General features: G+C 50.7%; 3 protein-coding genes across 5 annotated transcripts; 2 read left to right on the forward strand and 1 right to left on the reverse strand.

Moving 5' to 3' along the window:
* Window positions 1-379: 379 nt before the first annotated feature.
* Eif1ad (eukaryotic translation initiation factor 1A domain containing) lies at window positions 380-3,353 on the reverse strand. 3 transcript variants are annotated; one of them, XM_004852346.3, is made up of 6 exons: window positions 3,053-3,353; window positions 1,865-2,036; window positions 1,598-1,706; window positions 1,393-1,501; window positions 1,174-1,224; window positions 380-685 (listed from the first exon to the last, which is right to left on the reverse strand). In XM_004852346.3, the coding sequence occupies exons 2-6, from the start codon at window positions 1,949-1,951 to the stop codon at window positions 541-543; spliced, it is 501 nt and encodes a 166-aa protein (XP_004852403.2). In that variant the 5' UTR covers window positions 1,952-2,036; window positions 3,053-3,353; the 3' UTR covers window positions 380-540. The 3 variants fall into 3 exon arrangements, with proteins under 3 accessions (XP_004852403.2, XP_004852404.2, XP_004852402.2); XM_004852347.3 differs by having other exon boundaries at window positions 1,399-1,501; window positions 2,864-3,353; XM_004852345.4 differs by having other exon boundaries at window positions 2,864-3,353.
* Window positions 3,340-5,218, forward strand: Banf1 (barrier to autointegration nuclear assembly factor 1). Its single transcript, XM_004852348.4, has 3 exons — window positions 3,340-3,523; window positions 4,243-4,381; window positions 4,686-5,218. The coding sequence occupies exons 2-3, from the start codon at window positions 4,259-4,261 to the stop codon at window positions 4,830-4,832; spliced, it is 270 nt and encodes an 89-aa protein (XP_004852405.1). The 5' UTR covers window positions 3,340-3,523; window positions 4,243-4,258; the 3' UTR covers window positions 4,833-5,218.
* Window positions 5,219-15,379: 10,161 nt separating this feature from the next.
* Window positions 15,380-17,158, forward strand: Cst6 (cystatin E/M). Its single transcript, XM_004852343.4, has 3 exons — window positions 15,380-15,714; window positions 16,489-16,614; window positions 16,971-17,158. The coding sequence occupies exons 1-3, from the start codon at window positions 15,475-15,477 to the stop codon at window positions 17,052-17,054; spliced, it is 450 nt and encodes a 149-aa protein (XP_004852400.1). The 5' UTR covers window positions 15,380-15,474; the 3' UTR covers window positions 17,055-17,158.
* The last annotated feature ends 676 nt before the right edge of the window (window positions 17,159-17,834 follow it).

Raw genomic sequence — 17,834 nt, forward strand, 5'->3', positions numbered from 1 at the left:
TGAGCAGCTCTTGAGAGGTGGGTACTAGGCCCTATGCTGCATCCCTGAATGCTTGAATTGTTTTTTTTTGGTACTGGGGATCAAACTCAGGACCTCGCACTTGAGAGGCAGGCGTGCTGCCACTGAGCTAAATGCCCAGCCCTGAATGCTTGAATTGGAATTAAGCAGGCAATGAAGTGGGGCAGCTCCTAGCTGTTAAACAGGTACAAGGAGAATAGCACAGGGCCTGGCACTAAGTGCCCAATAAGAGAGCGAGCATGTGAGCTAACCACTTGCCCATCCCCATTTCCCTCCCATTCTGCCCACTGGTCCCCAAAGAGCAGCAGGTTTTATGTCACAAGTCTCCCTCTCCCAGAGAGCCACTCACACACCATACAAGTCACCACCCACCAGGGGTTTAATTCACCTAAGTCAGGACAGTTCAGGGAGGGGCTGTGCCTTGTCCCCATCCAAGAGTGCAGATCTGCAGGGCACCCTGGGACCAAGCCCAGGGGAGCCTGAGACTAGTCCATGAGCAAGCAGAGAAGTGGGTCTCAGGTCTCAAGCGGCCTCTTCCTCTTCACTTTCCTCCTCACTCTCATAATACTGCCTGCGGTTGGTGTTGACAAAGAGGTCAGAATCATCTTCAGAGCCAGACTCTTCTCCTGATGACTGTGGCTCAGCTGGGAGTTCTGGCTGAGTCTGTCTGCAAGTGGGAGGAGAAGAGAGTTAGCCCAACACCTCCTGAGATCTGAAAACCAGATGTGCAACCAAGGACACACACAGTAAACAGAAAACCTGACCTAAGAATATAACTAAGACTGTCCCTCACCACCAAAATTTGCCACAGGTTTTGGTTTCAATTAGTAATCATAACAATTCTCTACCACCAACCAACACAATGGGCTCACATTCCATAGGCAATGTTCCAAGTATTAGCTCCTTTACTCCTCACAAAGTTCTCGTTTTACAGATGAGGAAACTGAGTCTTAAGCTATTAGCTTGCTTAAAGTACCTCAGCTGAAAGTGGCAAAGCCAGGATTTTAATTAAGGACATCTTTAAGCCATACTCATAACCATCTATTCTACCATGGACTGAGGAGCTGTCATGAGGTATCTTACAAAGGGACAAAGGAAGCACCAAGATGTGGAGCCCTATTTTCTGTCTTCCCTGACCTGGGGCTTGCCCCTCACCTGTTCCTGTTGCTGCTGCCCTTCTCAGCCACTTCAGAAAAGGCCTCAGGCCTGTGTGAAGACAAGAACCAGGTCAGAGTGAACAGAGAACCTCTCAGCAAAACAACTGTTTCCAGCTGTCCCTGCCTGGGATGCCATGATCTCCCCTGCCCCCAATTCCCTACCTAAGAAGTCAGTACCCCCAGAAGCTAGAGTCCAAAATAAAGGGAACCGCCCTACCAGTACCCCTCCTTCTGCAGAGAGCGCACATGGTCCTTGCAAAGCACAAAGGAGATCTCAGCCTTCACCTTTTCTCCCTCTTCAATGGGGTCAACAATGAGAAAGTCTCCTGTAGGTGAGAAAAGGCAAACCCAGTACTGCTTGTGATGGGGAAAGCCACAGCAAGAGGAAATGGTTATGTCTCGTGGAGGGCTGCCTCTCTCACCTCTTTTGATCCAGATGTTTTTGCGGTATTTGGAGGGCATGCTTACCAGGAAGCGTTGCCCTTGGGCCGTCTCCACCTCATGCAGATTGTTCCCTGGGGTCCTGACTACCTGGTCCAGGAGAGACCAAGACTCAGTCAGCCGCATCAGTCAGATCTTTCACCCGTGAGCTGCACTGCATCCTATCCCCACACTAGGAGTCCAACAGGAGTGAAGGGCTGGAAGGTGGGGTGGGGGGGTGGAAGCAGTTTGTGCCCAGTGCAACTCACCCTCACGATCTGCTGCCGGTCAGTGGGTACCATGTGCTCCCCTAGCACCTCCTTCACCACATGCTTCCTCTTGGTGGCCTGTGACATGCTGGGTCCAGCCACAGGATGGTTAGGGACACAGAAACTGTCAGCTCCTCCTGAATTTCTTGGATGGCTGTCTCAGAAGCCAGGACTATTTTGAAGACAGAGAAAGAAGTCATTTACTAAGAAATACTAAAGTTTACAAATATGGACTCTTAAGATCTTGCTGTCTGGATTCAGGATCTCTCTTGGGTGTTTTCCTTTTTAAGTACTGAGAATCAATCCCAAGGCCTTTGAACTGAGCAATATCCCCAGCCCTTTCTTGAGAAAGGATGTTGGTAAGATGCCCAGGCTGGGCTTCAGCTTGTGATCTTCCTGTCCCAGCCTTCCAGAGTGCTAGGATGACAGGCATGGGCCACCAAATCCAGCTTATTTCCTAACTCTAACTTCTCTGGACCCCAGAAAAAAACAATACCTAACACAGCAAGGCTATAAAAGAATGAAAAAACACTCAGGGTAATTGTGTCATATGAGATTAACCCCTGTTGTCAAAAGAGGGTAATTGTGTCATATGAGATTAACCCCTGTTGTCAAACCTACTGGTTACCATCAAACTATACACATTCTCCCAGAGAACTGATTCTGGCTGCCTCTCTGGAAAGAGTTTGAAAACTGTACCTTCTCAACATGCTTGTATATCCCAAATCTAGTAATGCCACACACCCTCAATCTTTTATTATGCTACAAAGACTAATTCGGTGACCACCACGACGATCCAAACTAGAAATGACTTAAAAAATCGAGGTATCCGGACTCAATCTGAAGCATATGCCATTATACGGATCCTCTGAAGAAGAGGGGCGGTACTACCGAGACGGAAAGTTTCCGAAGAAAACTCATATCATTTCCAGTTGCTGCCCCTGTCTCCCTCTCCCTCTACTCCAGAGGAAAGAGCCTCAGAGAAAGGCCCTCACTTACTCTCTCTGGCTCTCGGGTCCCACAGGCGCTGCCTGAACAATCTCTTTTTCCAGGCTGGAAACTGAGAGCGACTCGTCCACGACTCGCTTCAAGGCAAATCAACGAAACCACAGAAATGAAACCTGATGGTGGTCACAATGGCAGCGTCTGTTTAAACTCGGGTTTCTGGCGTTTTAGGTTGTCGCCTACCGGATCTCGAGGACGCCGGTCCGAATTGGACCAGGCGGACGCTTGTACTTCTGGCGCACTCTCCGAAGCCTTCCGGCCGCACTTCCCCCGCTGGTGTCCGTCCCTCTAACTCTTCCCACTGCCAGATCGGTCAAGCCTATTCCCTCGAGTTCCGGGCGCTGGCCGGCAGAGAATGGAAGTATTCTCGGAGGCTTCTCTTCCTCAGACTAAGTGCTGCCGAAGACGAGAGAATACAGAAGACAGCGCAGCTTTCCGAGGACGGCTGGAAAGGAACGGCAACTTGAGACGCCACTGAACTCCAGGGCGCCTCAACTGTATGGCCCTCAGTGGCTAGGAAATACCCAATTTGAATTTTTAAGGCGGGTCTTGAGGCGACCCGGAAGCGGAAGGTGAAGAAAGTTCCAGTGACTTCAGGCCTCAGCGGGAGCGTCCAGGTTTCGGGAGAATCCGTTAGGGGAGCTAAAGCTGCTGGTGAGTGTGAGCCGGGGATCCGAGTCCTGGCTAGAAACGGGAGCAGGCGCGGGGAGAAGGCGAAGAAAGAGGCCCTATGGTTGGAGCACACCAGAGGAAGCACCCTTGCCCAGAGCTCTGCTGCGCTGAGCGGAGGAACAGCGCGTGGGAGCCGCAGCGCGTGGAGGGGGCGGGGCGACGTGTGTTGAAGGCGGGGCGGCGTGTGTTTGAACTAGGGGTGGACCTTTCGGGGTTGCTGAGGCGCATGTGTGCGGCTGCCGAGGCGGGTGCGCTGGTCACCTGTGCTTCGCTTGGTGAATAGTCTGCAGGCACAAGAGGGGTCGAGACCTTTGGTTTTTGGTTGACTTATCATACCCCCTGGCTGTTCTGGACGACGTCAGTGTGGTGTTTTTTTTTTTTCTCCAGCCCTTGTCACAGAGGGAGTGACAGCCTCAGGGAGGGCCCTGTCTGCTGACCTTGGGAATCTTCCCACTGCCCTACGTGCGCCACCTGTTAGAGCAGGATAGTATTTCCACTGGGGCAGTACCGAAACCTAGTCACTAGGGGAGTGGAAGAGATTTCTCTTGCCCAGTAGTGGGGCAGACTCCCAGCCCGTTTTCTCATTTGTGAAATGAGAATAGAGTAAACTGCTATAGTGGCTGGTGTATCTTCCTCTTAATATGAGATTTTTCGGAGTTTCTGGTTTTCAGACCTAACCTGCTTTGTCTTGGGATTCCCAGGTTAAGCCTGATCAAGATGACAACGTCCCAAAAGCACCGAGACTTCGTGGCAGAGCCCATGGGGGAAAAGCCAGTGGGGAGCCTGGCTGGTATTGGTGAAGTCCTGGGCAAGAAGTTGGAAGAAAGAGGCTTTGACAAGGTGTGGGGTGGCTTTATGTGCCTGGGGAAACTACAGTATTTCAGGGCAGATTGAGAGGAAAATGAGTGTATGTAGGGGGTGGCTCTGGCCACTTGGTGGTGATGAGGTGGGGCAAAATCTGCCCTTGACAGATAAAAACTGGAATTTTGTGTTTAGAAATGCCACAAAAGTACTTGCTCTCCCGTCTTAGTACTAATCTGGCCCAAGCCTTTTTATCTTCCAAGATCTGGCACATTTTCAGGGTGGTGTGGCTGAAGATTACAGAGTATTTAGCAGCAGTACCTTTCCTTTACCTGTTTTGCAGGCCTATGTGGTCCTTGGCCAATTTCTGGTGCTAAAGAAAGATGAAGACCTCTTCCGGGAATGGCTGAAGGACACGTGTGGTGCCAACGCCAAGCAGTCACGGGACTGCTTTGGGTGCCTCCGGGAGTGGTGTGATGCCTTCTTGTGATGCTGTTCTGGGGAGCCCTCAATCCCCAGCCCCAGGGTCCGAGTCTCTAGAGTTCACAGCTGAGTGGACAAACCTCACTCGCCTCTACAAAGGAAAAGATTGCTGTTGTTGTACTCACCTCTCATGTATTCCAGGGTCTTTTGGGAGTTCTCTCCCCCACACCATTTCAACTTTTTTGGAAAACTCACTCTTGCATGCATCTCCCTTCTCCTTCCCTTGCCAGTTCCTTGGTGACAGTTACCAGCTTTCTTCAGTGGATTACCAGCCCCTTCCCTCACTTCCACTTCATCTCTGGTGTGTATGATGCCATTTGGCTCCCCCCTTTTTTTTTTTTTTTGGCAAAACAGTCACTGTTTTTAGATCAATAAAGTTAGTGGCCTTCATGACTAGATGTTGTGTTTTGAAAAATAAGTGGGGCTGGGAGTTGTCTTTTCTCCAGGGATGGACCATGTCTGCTGTACTCCTTATCAATGCAGACTGAAACTGGCAGCTTCCCACTCCCAGAGGGTAGCCGCCCTAGCCATGTGGGCCTTGGGCAGGTACCTTGGAATGACCCAGTCCCTGAATAATGTGGGAGAGTGTGGGTTGATCTCTTCCTGGGAGCCAGGTAGGCTGTGGTGTTCCTGATGTAAGTCAAGTCAACAGCTGGGCTAGGCAGTACCTGGTGGAAAAATGAGTGGGAGTTAAGAGGTACCAGGAAAAGGGTGGATTGGATGTGGGTAAGAGTTCACCTGCCATTCATCACATCATCTGCTTTCCTGCCCTCAGGGAGCTGTGATGGAATCTAGCTATCTTAGGAAGGGGTAAGGCATATGGGCATTCCAGGTAGGAAGGTTTGAGAGAGTTACACTTGAATTCAGTACATTTAGTCCTGTTCGTTCTTTTTTTTTTTCTTGGTACCTGGAATCATACTGAGGACCTCCTTGCGCTTGGCAGGCGGGTGCGGCACCACTGAACTACATCCCAGCCCTATTCCTGTTCTTTTTTGAATAGTTTAGTACAAATCAGCCCTGAAGCTAAAATCTTTACAAACTATTTTTCCTACTACAGTAATAAGCCATTATTTTTTTTGGTTTTTTGGGGGAGGTGGTTACTGGGGGTCGAACTCAGGACCTTGTGCTTTCGAGGCAGACAACGGAACCACTGAGCTAAATCCCTGGCCCCTAAGGGGGGTGGTTTTCAAGTTGAAGAAAATTGGGACTCAGGCTAATTTGCTATAGACTTGTTGAGAAGTAGCCAGAATGGAATTTGGAAACCCCTATATCTAGAAGACTATTCCTTGGTCATGTGTCTCAGCCTCTCTGAGCCTCAGTTTCCCCTCTTGGAAAATGAGGTTGCTGTATGGAACACATAAATTCTAGTACACCTCCCACCTGTACTTGAAATTCATCCCTTCAAAAGCATCATTGAGCAGTAACTTGCTTATAGTATAAACAAAACAGAATTTTCAACATAATGATTGCTGTTTGGGGAGGCAAGAGTGATATTAAAACAAGTATAAAAACGAGGATAATATAAAGAATAGTGACCTCAGGGTAGGAAGAATCAAGAGAAAGTTGGCAAATTTAACTGTATTATGTTAGAAATTTTATCTGAAATTGCAGCGTGAAGAGACAAAGACAGAATGGAAAAGGATAGTTGCACAGTGTTAACAAAGGACCATAACTAGAGCACATGAAGAACTGCAGTCAAGAAAAAGGCAGACAAAATAGGAAAAGTGGTAAAAATACTTGAAAAGAGTGGGCATGTGAAAAGGTTCAATTTTATTAGTAATTAGGGAGACAAATGCTATCACCACCACCCAATTGACAAAAATGTTAGACAATAGCAAGTGTTGAGCAGATGTAGCAACAGGAACTGATATCCAGTTGGTGGGAGTGTAAATTGCTTTGAGCATGCTATAAAAACAGTTGAGTGTTATTTTGCAAAACTGACACACCTCATGAGCCAGTAGTTCCATTCTCTGACTGCCTCAGAGAAACTCCTGAACACCTGTGGCAGGATCTACACAAATGTGCACAGCTGCATTGTCTAAAAGCCTGGACTGGGCACAGCTCTCATGGTTCTTAGTATTACAGTAGATAAGGTAATTAAACTGACAGCAAGGGGGGATTTAGCTCAGTGTTGCCACTGCCTGCCTTGAAAGTCCAAGGTCGAGTTCAATGCCTGGTATAAAAAAAAACCAAAACAGTGACAGCTGTCATAATCAACAGCTAGAACAACAAATTTTTTTTTTCTTTTCTTTTTTTTTTTTTTTTGCTGTACTGGGGATTGAACTCAGGACCTTGCACTTGTGAGACAGGCAGCAACACCATTGAGCTAAATCCCCAGCCCTAGAACAACAAATCTCAGTACATACTGAGTAAATGAACCAAAACACAAGATCCAGTCATTTTAAGTAAATTCATGCTTAGGGATGTGTGCATAGATGGTAACGCTAGAAAAGGAAGGAAGTGCTTATTAAAAGCTTATAAAAAGTCAAGACAGCCGTAGTGGCGCACGCATATAATCCCAGCACTTGGGAGGCTAAGGGTGCAGGCCTACCTAAACTACATAGTAAGACTTTGTTTCAAAAAAAGTCAACATAGCCTGTTGTGGTGGCACACACCTATAGTCCCAGTGCTTGGGAGGCTGAGGCAGAAGGATCCCTGTGAGTTCAAGGCCAGCCTGAACTTCATAATGAGACCCTGTCTCAAAAAAAAAAAAGGGCAGGGGATTTAGCTCGGTTCCGCTGCCTGCCTCTCCAAGCGCAAGGTCTTGAGTTCGATCCCTGTTACCAAAAAAAAGAAAATCCCACAAAAAAAAGGCAACAGTAGGCCCTGGGGGTATATCTCAGTGGTAAGGCATATGCTTATGTGCAGGGCCCTGGGTTCAAGCGCCGGCACCAAAAACCTATAGTAAGGAAAAAAGTGTCAATAGTAATTATCTTTGGGGAGAACAGAAGAGAGTATGATAATGGAAGAGTTTGGAGGTAGCTTTTCCATTTTTTTTCTAGTCTTAGGCTTTGAACCCAGGGCACTGTTCCACTGAACTACATCCCAGCTCTTTTTAATTTTATTTGGAGATAGGGTCTTGGTAAATCACCAAGGCTGACCTCAAATTTGCAATCCTGCCTCAGATTATAGTAGTTAGGATTATAGGAGTGCACTACCACACCTAGCAGTTCTTGGCCTGTGGGATGGTAATATAGGCATTGACTAATTTTTGTTACATTGAACAGAGAACTAAACATGCAGCTCAGAGGTTGAGTACTTGCCTAGCATGTGTGAGACCCTAGGCCCAACCCCTAGTACTACAAAAGAAAAAAAATCGAACATGTATATTTTGTGCCCTTTCCTGTGTATTAGCTACATTTAAGAATAATAGGATAAAAGGAAAACCGAAAATAAGACTTGGGGATAAAACAGTTACAGAATAGGTTCGATGCTATATTGTCCTCAGTAGGGATGAGAGTTCAGTCAAGGCTGGGTCTGGGTAGTGTCAATGGCCCACGCTGGAAGGGGCACTAGCTGACCACAGCAAGTGGCCTTGGCGAGCTACTACAGAGGTAGTAGCAGCTTCCTCTGCTCCGGTGTCAGGTACACACTCAAGGTATAGAAAAATCCAGCAGCCCAGGCCAGGGAGATGCTGCCCAGGTGCCAGATGACTGGGAAAAGACCAATCAGCACTTTCATACAGGAATTTTTTTTTTTTTTTGAGACAAAGTCTCACTGTGTAGCCCAGGCTAGCCTCAAACTTACAGTGATCCTCCTGCCTCAGACTGCTGAGTGCTGGAGTTACAGGTGTGTGCCACCACACTTGGCTTATACAGGAAGTTTAAAAACCTGAATGAAGACCAAAATCCACTGTGAACAAAATAATTATCAAAGAGAGACAGGACCCAACCACAAAATACCTAATTTAAAAAAAAAGGGATCTTACCTACTATCCCAAAACTAATTCATTTACTTCCCCTTAGTCCTTGCCAGGTGGAACTGGAGGGGAGGCAAAGGGGATAATGATACCTCCCTTGTGTCTGCCCTGGCTGCATGTTGGGAAGAACTCAGGCCTCATGCATAGAAAGAAAGCAAAGGATCTACCACTGAACTACACCGTCAGCTGCCCTAGCTTGGCTTCAGCGAGGTGGTCCCAGGCAGGAACCAGGCTTCTGCCCCATTTCCCTGGGTTCCAGGTCAGAGCCCTGCATGTGCCCCAGGGCAGTGACAGAGGCTGGAGGGAGGAGAAGGTTCTGCACCCCTCACTTGCCTGCCATTGTCCCCAGCTGGTGGCTGGTGTCAAGTACTACCTGACCATGGACTTGGAGAGCACAGCATGCCGGAAGACCAGGGTCTCTGGAGATCACCTGGACCTCACCACCTGTCCCTTGGCCACAGGGGTGGAGCAGGAGGTAAGAGTGATGCCCCATGCCTGGGCCCTGTGCAGAGCCTGAGGTTCTCAGCTTGGCCACTCTGGGCTGGTCTGGCTGGCCAGGCAAAGGCCTGGCTGAACCTGCCCAGCCTTGGTGACTCAACCTCCAGGCCAGTGTGGGGCACAGGGAGGCGAGGCTGTGGCTTCCCCAGAGGTGGAGTTGGCTAGAAAGATCTGGGAGCTGGATCTAGCCTCAGCCATCTGACTCCATGTCCGAGTCGCTCGGGCCAAGGAATGCCCATCTCTGCCCCAGAGCATGGTGGCAGGCAGAGGGCTGGGTACTGGGAGGGGCTGGGCCAGGCTCAGCCCTCCTTGTCCCCCATGCTGTCTCCACAGAAGCTGCGCTGTGACTTTGAGATCCTTGAAGTCCCCTGGAAGAATTCCACTGAGCTTCTGAAGCATAAGTGTATGCAGCAGTAACTGGCCCTCGGGCCAGCAATGGGAGGAACTGCACACAGGGTGGAGGGCACTGCTGGGCCCCAGGCCACATGTGCTGCAATAAACAACCAGCACTGCTTCTTGTATTGGTGTCTCCTGTGTGCTTCACTGCTTCCCCTCCTGGTGCCCACTCCTGCTCCTACTGGCTCCCGGGACACCTCCAGGGCAAGTTCTGCTGTCTCTACCCAGCAAGCCAAACAGCCCAGCATCACACACGGAGAAGCACAAACCTCCAGAGCCCCAAACAGAGCCAGAGCTCCCAACAGTCTCTGAGGTAAGGAGGCAGTGGGAGATTAACTGGCAGGAGAAGGGTGATGTCCCCCATCTTGCCTGGGATAGTGTCTGTGAGTGCTCTGAGGGGAGCCTGTGCCCTGCTACTCTCAGCAGCCAGGAGCAGCTCCGGGGTGCACCACGGGGCTCAGCTCCACTGACTCCAAGGACACTGAGCTCCCAGGCCCACCGCCCATTCCTGAGCCTGCATGTGGCCCAAAGCCAAGTGCCTGTCCTGCAGAGCCCCGGGGCCAGGAGGCCACAAGGCCAGGACAGTGCTTCTTCTCATGTCCTCACTGTGACCCAGGCACCAGGGGGACTCTCCCATGCCTTGTCCTTGGCACAGCCCCTGGCAGGTGCTTGCCTGAGTGAGCAAGCTCAAATCTGCCCACAAGAGGGAGGATTCTCACAGGAGGGTAGGTTTGCTTTAACATCCTTTAAGGAAAACAGAGTTGCCACATTCTTTGCCACTGGCATTTGTGGTTGCAATCCATTCTCCCATGTGCACACACACCACACAAAGTCACAGGTAGATCCAGGCACCACAGAAGAACTACGGAAACCACCACCACCCACCAGTTGGCTATGCAGAAGGCCAGGCAAACAGAGCAGAGGTTCACCCCAGAGACATGACCTGGAGATATGCAACAGACCCCAAACACCCAGGCTGGTGCCCCACGTGCCACGCCCAGAGGTGTTCCTCAGAGGCAGCAGTGGGTACCCATGCCAGGGACAGGACACAGTAACCATATGTGTTGGGAGCCCTGGATGTTGGCAGAGTCAGGCTGGGGCCAGCAGCACAGGGGTGGCATGAGTAGCACCCTGGGAGCCATATACAACTAGTGAATCTCAAACAATATTGAGCAAATTATGAAAACCATAAAATGATTTGTTTCCACTTTTTTTTTTTGGTACCAGGGATCCAACTCTTATCTGGGCTCCCTTTTTCATCCCACACATGTTTCTGGATCAGTCCCAGGGCAGCAGGAGACAAAGGCCATCTGAATGTACCTTATCTAGAGTGACCTCTCAGAGGCCCTGCCCTAATCTGGTCAGCAGGCCAGAGGAACCAAGACCTGGCATGCCAGAGGAGAAAGGAAACTTGGTGTGGAGGGTAGGAGCCAGGGTATCAGTGTCAACACAGACCCCATCAGGTTAGGCCTGGTCACCCATTGTTTGGGGACATGGGTGGGCCTGAAAGTCAGCAAGTACTCACCCAGTGTTACCCCCACCCAACCCCACCAGAGCTTGACTCCTCAGTCACTCTGGTCAGGAGTGTTCACATCCAGCTTGGAACTTGGGGCGAACCCAATTCATGTACCCAGAGTCCTCATGGTTTCTTCCTGCTGCCCCTGGAAAGGAAGTAGGGGACAGATACCATCCAAGACGCTTTCCTACCTGCCTGGTAGCCACCCAGCTGCTGTGGAAGGTGCACAGTGAGTGCTTTTGGCTGTCAGTCTTCTAGGTTACCCCCTCCCTGCAGAGACCAAGGCTCTCTCTGCCATCTCTCTGGCCCTTGACCGATGGCACCCTTGGAGAGCCACCCTGGCCTCATAGTGATCTGGATGGAGCAAGTTGCTTCACTGCTCTGAGCTCCTATCTCCTGTTAGCCAGTGAAGGTCTGTGAAGCTTCAACCAGCTGCTAAACAAAAAGTCCCTGGCACTGGGAGAGCTCCTCCAGGGATCACTGTTGGGCACAGGTGTCTTTGCAGGGAAGGGATCTTCTGTCTGACTAGAGGCTCAAGGAAGAAGGTTCTGGGGCAGCAAGAAGGCCCTGTAGGGCCTGATCCCAGGGGGAAGGGATGTCAAGGGGCCATCCTAGTAATGAAGGCCCATTTGGCCAAGGGCAAGAGAGGCTACAGGTAACCTGGGTTGGGTGTTAGGCTACAGAAAAACTGGAAGCTGTGCCTGCGGCCTGTGAGGATGGCCATTCACAAGCCCATCCTCGTCTAGTGCTTTTTCTGGAAGCCAGATTGGTCCAGACAGGATGGAGACCAGGCTGCAGGCTCTGCTCCAGAGGAGACCCAGTTCTGGGAACCCCACCTCCAGGACAGGCCATCTGCAGGGAGCACCCCTCTCCATCAGTCAAGGGCCAGAGAGATGGCAGAGAGCCTTGGTCCCTGCAGGGAGGGGGTAACCTAGAAGAAGGCTGACATCCAAAAGCACTCACTGTGCGCCTTCCACAGCAGCTGGGTGGCTACCTGGCAGGGCAGGGAAGGGTCTTAGGTGGTGTCTGTCCCCTACTTCCTTTCCAGAATACCTCCTGTATGTGTGGAGCAACCCAAGGCTCACACATCAGGACACTGCTGTCACATGGGCACCACTCTAGACCCACTTCACCCCCACTTCACCCCTTTCCCTCAGCCCCTTCCCATTTCCTACTTGCAAGGAGAAAACTGCTCTGCAGCCTGCTATGTGGATGAGAGGTCAGTGTGAAGCCCTGGCCCAGCCCTGGCACAGGCCAAGAGCCCACTGACTGTTACTTTCCCTTGCCCCTCCCTTTCTCTCCTAGACACCAAACAAGAGGGACTTCAGACCCATAAACCACCTCAATTCTGTGAGAAGTGACTAGTGGGCGAGAAGTCCTTGGAAACTGCTGGATTGTGGTGGCAAAGACAGCTGCATAGGCACCAAGTTGTGATGGGCAGCGTAGGTGCCAGTGATCTGGGGATCTGTTGGTGGGTGAAATCTGGGACCTTGGCTAGTTATTGAGGGAGCTGTGGCAGTGAGTGGGCTCTGTAACAGAAGAGCAAATCTGGGGGAGCCAGAAGTTCCCTGGCTGCTTGAGGCTGTCTCTGCTATCTCTCCCCCTCCCCTGGGGGGAATTGGGTGCCACTTACTCTACCCCCACCCAGGTTCCCTCAACTCAGGGTCCCCTGCCTGGCCATGGCCTGCTCATCAAGCCAAGCCTGGGCCTGCTTGCTCACAACTGGAGCCTGTCCCTTTAAAACAGACACTGGAGCCGGTAACAAACTTGTAACCAGTCTCCGGAATCCCAGGGAGGTGGCAGTTTGTTTTTCATAGGTGGGTGAAGCGGGTGAGAAAGCCAGCTGGTGCTGACTGGGCAGCAACCATGCTCTGATCTGAGAAACCACTTCCTTGTGGGCCTGGGATTCTAAGAGGTCTAGAACTGGGAACAGGGATATGCTGGATGCCTACTTACAATACTCATCAAAATAAGAGCTACCACCAACTGTTTCCCAGGTACTATAAGTGACTACCTCTTCTAAGCTGCATTTAAGACCCAGGGACGTATGCCCTGGCCCTGCCAGCAATACGTAATTATAAGTACAAAGTATGGAGAACTGTAAAATAATTTCAACAAAATCCAAGCTTTTCCTGTGTTGGCTGTTTTAGAAATATTTATTTGATTCTTTCAAATAAAGAATCTTTTATTGGATTCTTTCCAAAAGTCCCGGGGTCCCTATTTAGCAGGTATCGATAGCTCACTTCCAGGGCATCTGGGGCTGACTTGATCTAGAGCTATCAATATCAGGACAATCTTTTTCTTTTCTTTTCTTTTCTTTTCTTTTTGGTACCCGGGATCAAACTCGGGTCCTTGTTCTTGCAAAGCAGGCGAAAACTCTGAGCCAAATCCCCAGCTCAGGACAATCTTTTTCTAAGAACTGCTACTTTTTTTTTTCCCCCAGATGAGGAGACTGAGGCTGTGGTAGGTTGAAGGACTTGTCCAAAGTCACTGAGTCCGTAAGGTGGAAGCTGGTAAGAGACAAGCTCTCCTTCCCATAAGTTGTCATCTTTTGGCACAAATTTGACTTAGACTGCCAAGGCTCAAAAGATAAGATCTCCATTAACTAGTTCCCAGCTCCTGTCCTTGGGCAAATGAGTTCTGTGCTCTTTCTTCCTCTGTAAGAGGAACTCAAGATCCTCTTGCCTCAGCCTCCTGAGCGATGGGATTAGAAGCATGAGCCACCACTCCGGAAACATCACTTGGACTTTAGGAAGCATTGTATATCTGACTCAGGGTGTGTAGCACAGTGGTAGAGCACCTGCCTAGCATGTCCAAGGCAAGGTTGGACTCCAGCACTGCCATATAATTAAATAACTATAGAATAAAAGTACTGTATGAGAATATTGGTTGCCCCCACCCCCATAAGGAGGAAACATTACTAATTCCCATTTTTGCTGGCTGTGAGTTAAACAGCTTGGCTTAGTAACTTTGCCTCCTTACTTGCTGCTTATATAGCACCTGGCCTCTTCTAAGCCCTTTGCCTGGGTCGGGTCACTGAATCCTCACAATACCTATTTTTCAGAAGAGGAAACTGACTTAGACAAAGAAGTAAAAGCAGCAAATAAACATATGAAAAAATGTTCAACATCACTGGTCATTCGAGAGATGCAGATGAAAACAACACTGAGATTCCACCTCACCCCAGAAAGAATGGCTGCTATCAAGAAATCAACCAATAACAAATGCTGGCAGGGATATGGGGAGAAAGGAACCCTTCTCTGTTGTTGGTGGGAGTGTAGACTGGTGCATCCACTGTGGAAATCAGTATGGAGATACCTCAAAGAACTAGGGCTGGGGGTCCCATTTGTCCTAGCTATTCCCCTGCTGAGTATCTTCCCCAAAGAATTAAAAGAATCATACCACAGCGATATAATGTGCACCCATGTTTATAGCGGCACAGTTTTTAATAGCTAAAGCTTGGAAACAGCCCAAGTGCCCATTAACTGGAAACTGGATAAAGAAGATGTGTTTTTTTTTTAATATAAAATGGAGTACTACTCAGCCATAAAGAACAAGAAACTAGAGACATTTATAGCTAAATGGATGCACATTGAGGCCATACTCTTAAGTGAAATAAATAGGACACACATGTGTAAATACCGAATAGTTTCTCTAGTGTGAGAAACTGAAAGTGTAAATAAGGATTACAATGATTAAAATGAATAATTAATAATTTGAAATAGGAAGAAAAAAATCCAAAGGGGTAGGATGGTGGGAGGGGAAGGGGAAAGGAAAGAAGGGAAAGGAAAAATTATGAGAAAAGGAAAAAATGGAAACAAAGTCTTTGCAAATAGGGAAGGGCGCACAGGGAATGGGGAAAAAATAAGAACCAAGATACATCATGTACAGGTACAAGCACCCAATGATAAATATAAACGTATTGTATACCTAAAATGTACCAATAAAAGGATATAAGCCCCCCCCCAAAAAGAGGAAACTGAGGCAGTGAAAGGTTAAATAACTTCTGGGAGATCAAACAGCCAGAAAATGATGGCGATGAGAGCTCAACCACAGGGGCTGGTGATAATCCACACTGCACAAATATCCCAGTAAACTGTTCTTAGGGTGACACTAGTTGCCGGGGGCGGCCGCTGACCTCACCTCCCGTGGACAACAGGGTGGCACTGCGCTTGCAGGTGTTCGCCACCAGCTCGCTCCGCCTCGTTGGCCCTGGGGGCGGGGCAGGTGCGCGGGCGCAGGCGGACTGAGGGCGGCAGGCGGGGCCGCGCAGCCCGTAAAAGCTGCTCAGGCCCGGGCTCCGCACCGACAGCGGCGACCATGGCGCGTCTGCCCCTCTCTCTGGCAATGGGCCTGGCTCTGCTCGCGATCTGCCTCCTGGCGCTGTCTCCCGACGTCCGCGCCCAGCCGCGGGACCGCAGGACTGGAGAACGCAAGAACCTGTCCACCAACGACCCGCAAGTGCAAAGGATGGCGCAGACGGCCGTGACCACCTTCAACAGTGGCAGCAACAGCGTCTACTACTTCCGCGATACCAACATCATCAAGGCGGAGAGACAGGTGCGGCATGCTGGGGAGCTGGGGCAAAGTGGCCAGGTGGGGCTCCAGAGCCCAGAGGGGTTCTGCCCAGAGCCAGGGAAAGGGGATGCCAAAAGAGCACCCCATATTTTCATACAGTGGCCTTTGTAGGGGGGTTGCTGGAATTCAGTGTCAGGTCTTGAATGAGCTAGGCAAGTGCTCTGACTCTCTGGGCTCTGGAGCCCCACCAGGCTACCCTGCCACATAAATAAATAACAATAAAATACATTGCTTCCTTAAAAACCACGTGAATATAGCTAATTGTCTTGGTGAAGGCTTGTAATCCCAGGGCTAGGGAGGCTGAGGCAGAAAGATCCCAAGTTTGAGGACAGCCAGGGCTGTAGAGTGAGTTCAAGCCCAGCCTGGAGGGAGACCCTGTCTCAAAAAGCCAAAAACAAAAGACAACAAACAACAACAAACTCCAAGTGAATTCCAAATTTTATGAAAAAACCAAATACCTAAATTTCAAAGAAAGACAGGATCCAACCCTGTCCAAGGAGTTGCCTTACCTTGCCTGGTCTCTGCCAAATGCCCAGAGAGTGGAAAGGATAGGGCCCCGTGAGATCTCCCTTGTGTCTGCCCTGGCTTGGCTTCAGCAAGGTGGTCCTAGGTGGGTCTCAGCATCCTACAGGAACCAGGCTTCTGCCCCATTTCCCTGGGTTCCAGGTCAGAGCCCTGCATGTGCCCCAGGGCAGTGACAGAGGCTGGAGGGAGGAGAAGGTTCTGCACCCCTCACTTGCCTGCCATTGTCCCCAGCTGGTGGCTGGTGTCAAGTACTACCTGACCATGGACTTGGAGAGCACAGCATGCCGGAAGACCAGGGTCTCTGGAGATCACCTGGACCTCACCACCTGTCCCTTGGCCACAGGGGTGGAGCAGGAGGTAAGAGTGATGCCCCATGCCTGGGCCCTGTGCAGAGCCTGAGGTTCTCAGCTTGGCCACTCTGGGCTGGTCTGGCTGGCCAGGCAAAGGCCTGGCTGAACCTGCCCAGCCTTGGTGACTCAACCTCCAGGCCAGTGTGGGGCACAGGGAGGCGAGGCTGTGGCTTCCCCAGAGGTGGAGTTGGCTAGAAAGATCTGGGAGCTGGATCTAGCCTCAGCCATCTGACTCCATGTCCGAGTCGCTCGGGCCAAGGAATGCCCATCTCTGCCCCAGAGCATGGTGGCAGGCAGAGGGCTGGGTACTGGGAGGGGCTGGGCCAGGCTCAGCCCTCCTTGTCCCCCATGCTGTCTCCACAGAAGCTGCGCTGTGACTTTGAGATCCTTGAAGTCCCCTGGAAGAATTCCACTGAGCTTCTGAAGCATAAGTGTATGCAGCAGTAACTGGCCCTCGGGCCAGCAATGGGAGGAACTGCACACAGGGTGGAGGGCACTGCTGGGCCCCAGGCCACATGTGCTGCAATAAACAACCAGCACTGCTTCTTGTATTGGTGTCTCCTGTGTGCTTCACTGCTTCCCCTCCTGGTGCCCACTCCTGCTCCTACTGGCTCCCGGGACACCTCCAGGGCAAGTTCTGCTGTCTCTACCCAGCAAGCCAAACAGCCCAGCATCACACACGGAGAAGCACAAACCTCCAGAGCCCCAAACAGAGCCAGAGCTCCCAACAGTCTCTGAGGTAAGGAGGCAGTGGGAGATTAACTGGCAGGAGAAGGGTGATGTCCCCCACCTTGCCTGGGATAGTGTCTGTGAGTGCTCTGAGGGGAGCCTGTGCCCTGCTACTCTCAGCAGCCAGGAGCAGCTCAGGGGTGCACCACGGGGCTCAGCTCCACTGACTCCAAGGACACTGAGCTCCCAGGCCCACCGCCCATTCCTGAGCCTGCATGTGGCCCAAAGCCAAGTGCCTGTCCTGCAGAGCCCCGGGGCCAGGAGGCCACAAGGCCAGGACAGTGCTTCTTCTCATGTCCTCACTGTGACCCAGGCACCAGGGGGACTCTCCCATGCCTTGTCCTTGGCACAGCCCCTGGCAGGTGCTTGCCTGAGTGAGCAAGCTCAAATCTGCCCACAAGAGGGAGGATTCTCACAGGAGGGTAGGTTTGCTTTAACATCCTTTAAGGAAAACAGAGTTGCCACATTCTTTGCCACTGGCATTTGTGGTTGCAATCC

This window comes from Heterocephalus glaber, unplaced genomic scaffold (genome assembly GCF_053883595.1).
Source record: "Heterocephalus glaber isolate CG9 unplaced genomic scaffold, H.glaber_assembly_v1.0 deba00000594, whole genome shotgun sequence".
NCBI classification, from domain to species: Eukaryota; Metazoa; Chordata; class Mammalia; order Rodentia; family Bathyergidae; genus Heterocephalus; species Heterocephalus glaber.

What these genes read in the sequence shown, in the direction of transcription:
- Banf1 (XM_004852348.4), top strand. Translation starts at nt 4,259, where the DNA reads ATGACAACGTCCCAAAAGCACCGAGACTTCGTGGCAGAGCCCATGGGG. An exon ending in AAGAAAGAGGCTTTGACAAG is followed by an intron (nt 4,382 to 4,685) that starts GTGTGGGGTGGC and finishes CCTGTTTTGCAG; the next exon opens with GCCTATGTGGTCCTTGGCCA.
- Eif1ad (XM_004852346.3), bottom strand. Translation starts at nt 1,951, where the DNA reads ATGTCACAGGCCACCAAGAGGAAGCATGTGGTGAAGGAGGTGCTAGGG. An exon ending in ACCGGCAGCAGATCGTGAGG is followed by an intron (nt 1,707 to 1,864) that starts GTGAGTTGCACT and finishes CTCCTGGACCAG; the next exon opens with GTAGTCAGGACCCCAGGGAA. An exon ending in CTGCAGAAGGAGGGGTACTG is followed by an intron (nt 1,225 to 1,392) that starts GTAGGGCGGTTC and finishes GTCTTCACACAG; the next exon opens with GCCTGAGGCCTTTTCTGAAG.
- Cst6 (XM_004852343.4), top strand. Translation starts at nt 15,475, where the DNA reads ATGGCGCGTCTGCCCCTCTCTCTGGCAATGGGCCTGGCTCTGCTCGCG. An exon ending in TCATCAAGGCGGAGAGACAG is followed by an intron (nt 15,715 to 16,488) that starts GTGCGGCATGCT and finishes CATTGTCCCCAG; the next exon opens with CTGGTGGCTGGTGTCAAGTA. An exon ending in CCACAGGGGTGGAGCAGGAG is followed by an intron (nt 16,615 to 16,970) that starts GTAAGAGTGATG and finishes CTGTCTCCACAG; the next exon opens with AAGCTGCGCTGTGACTTTGA.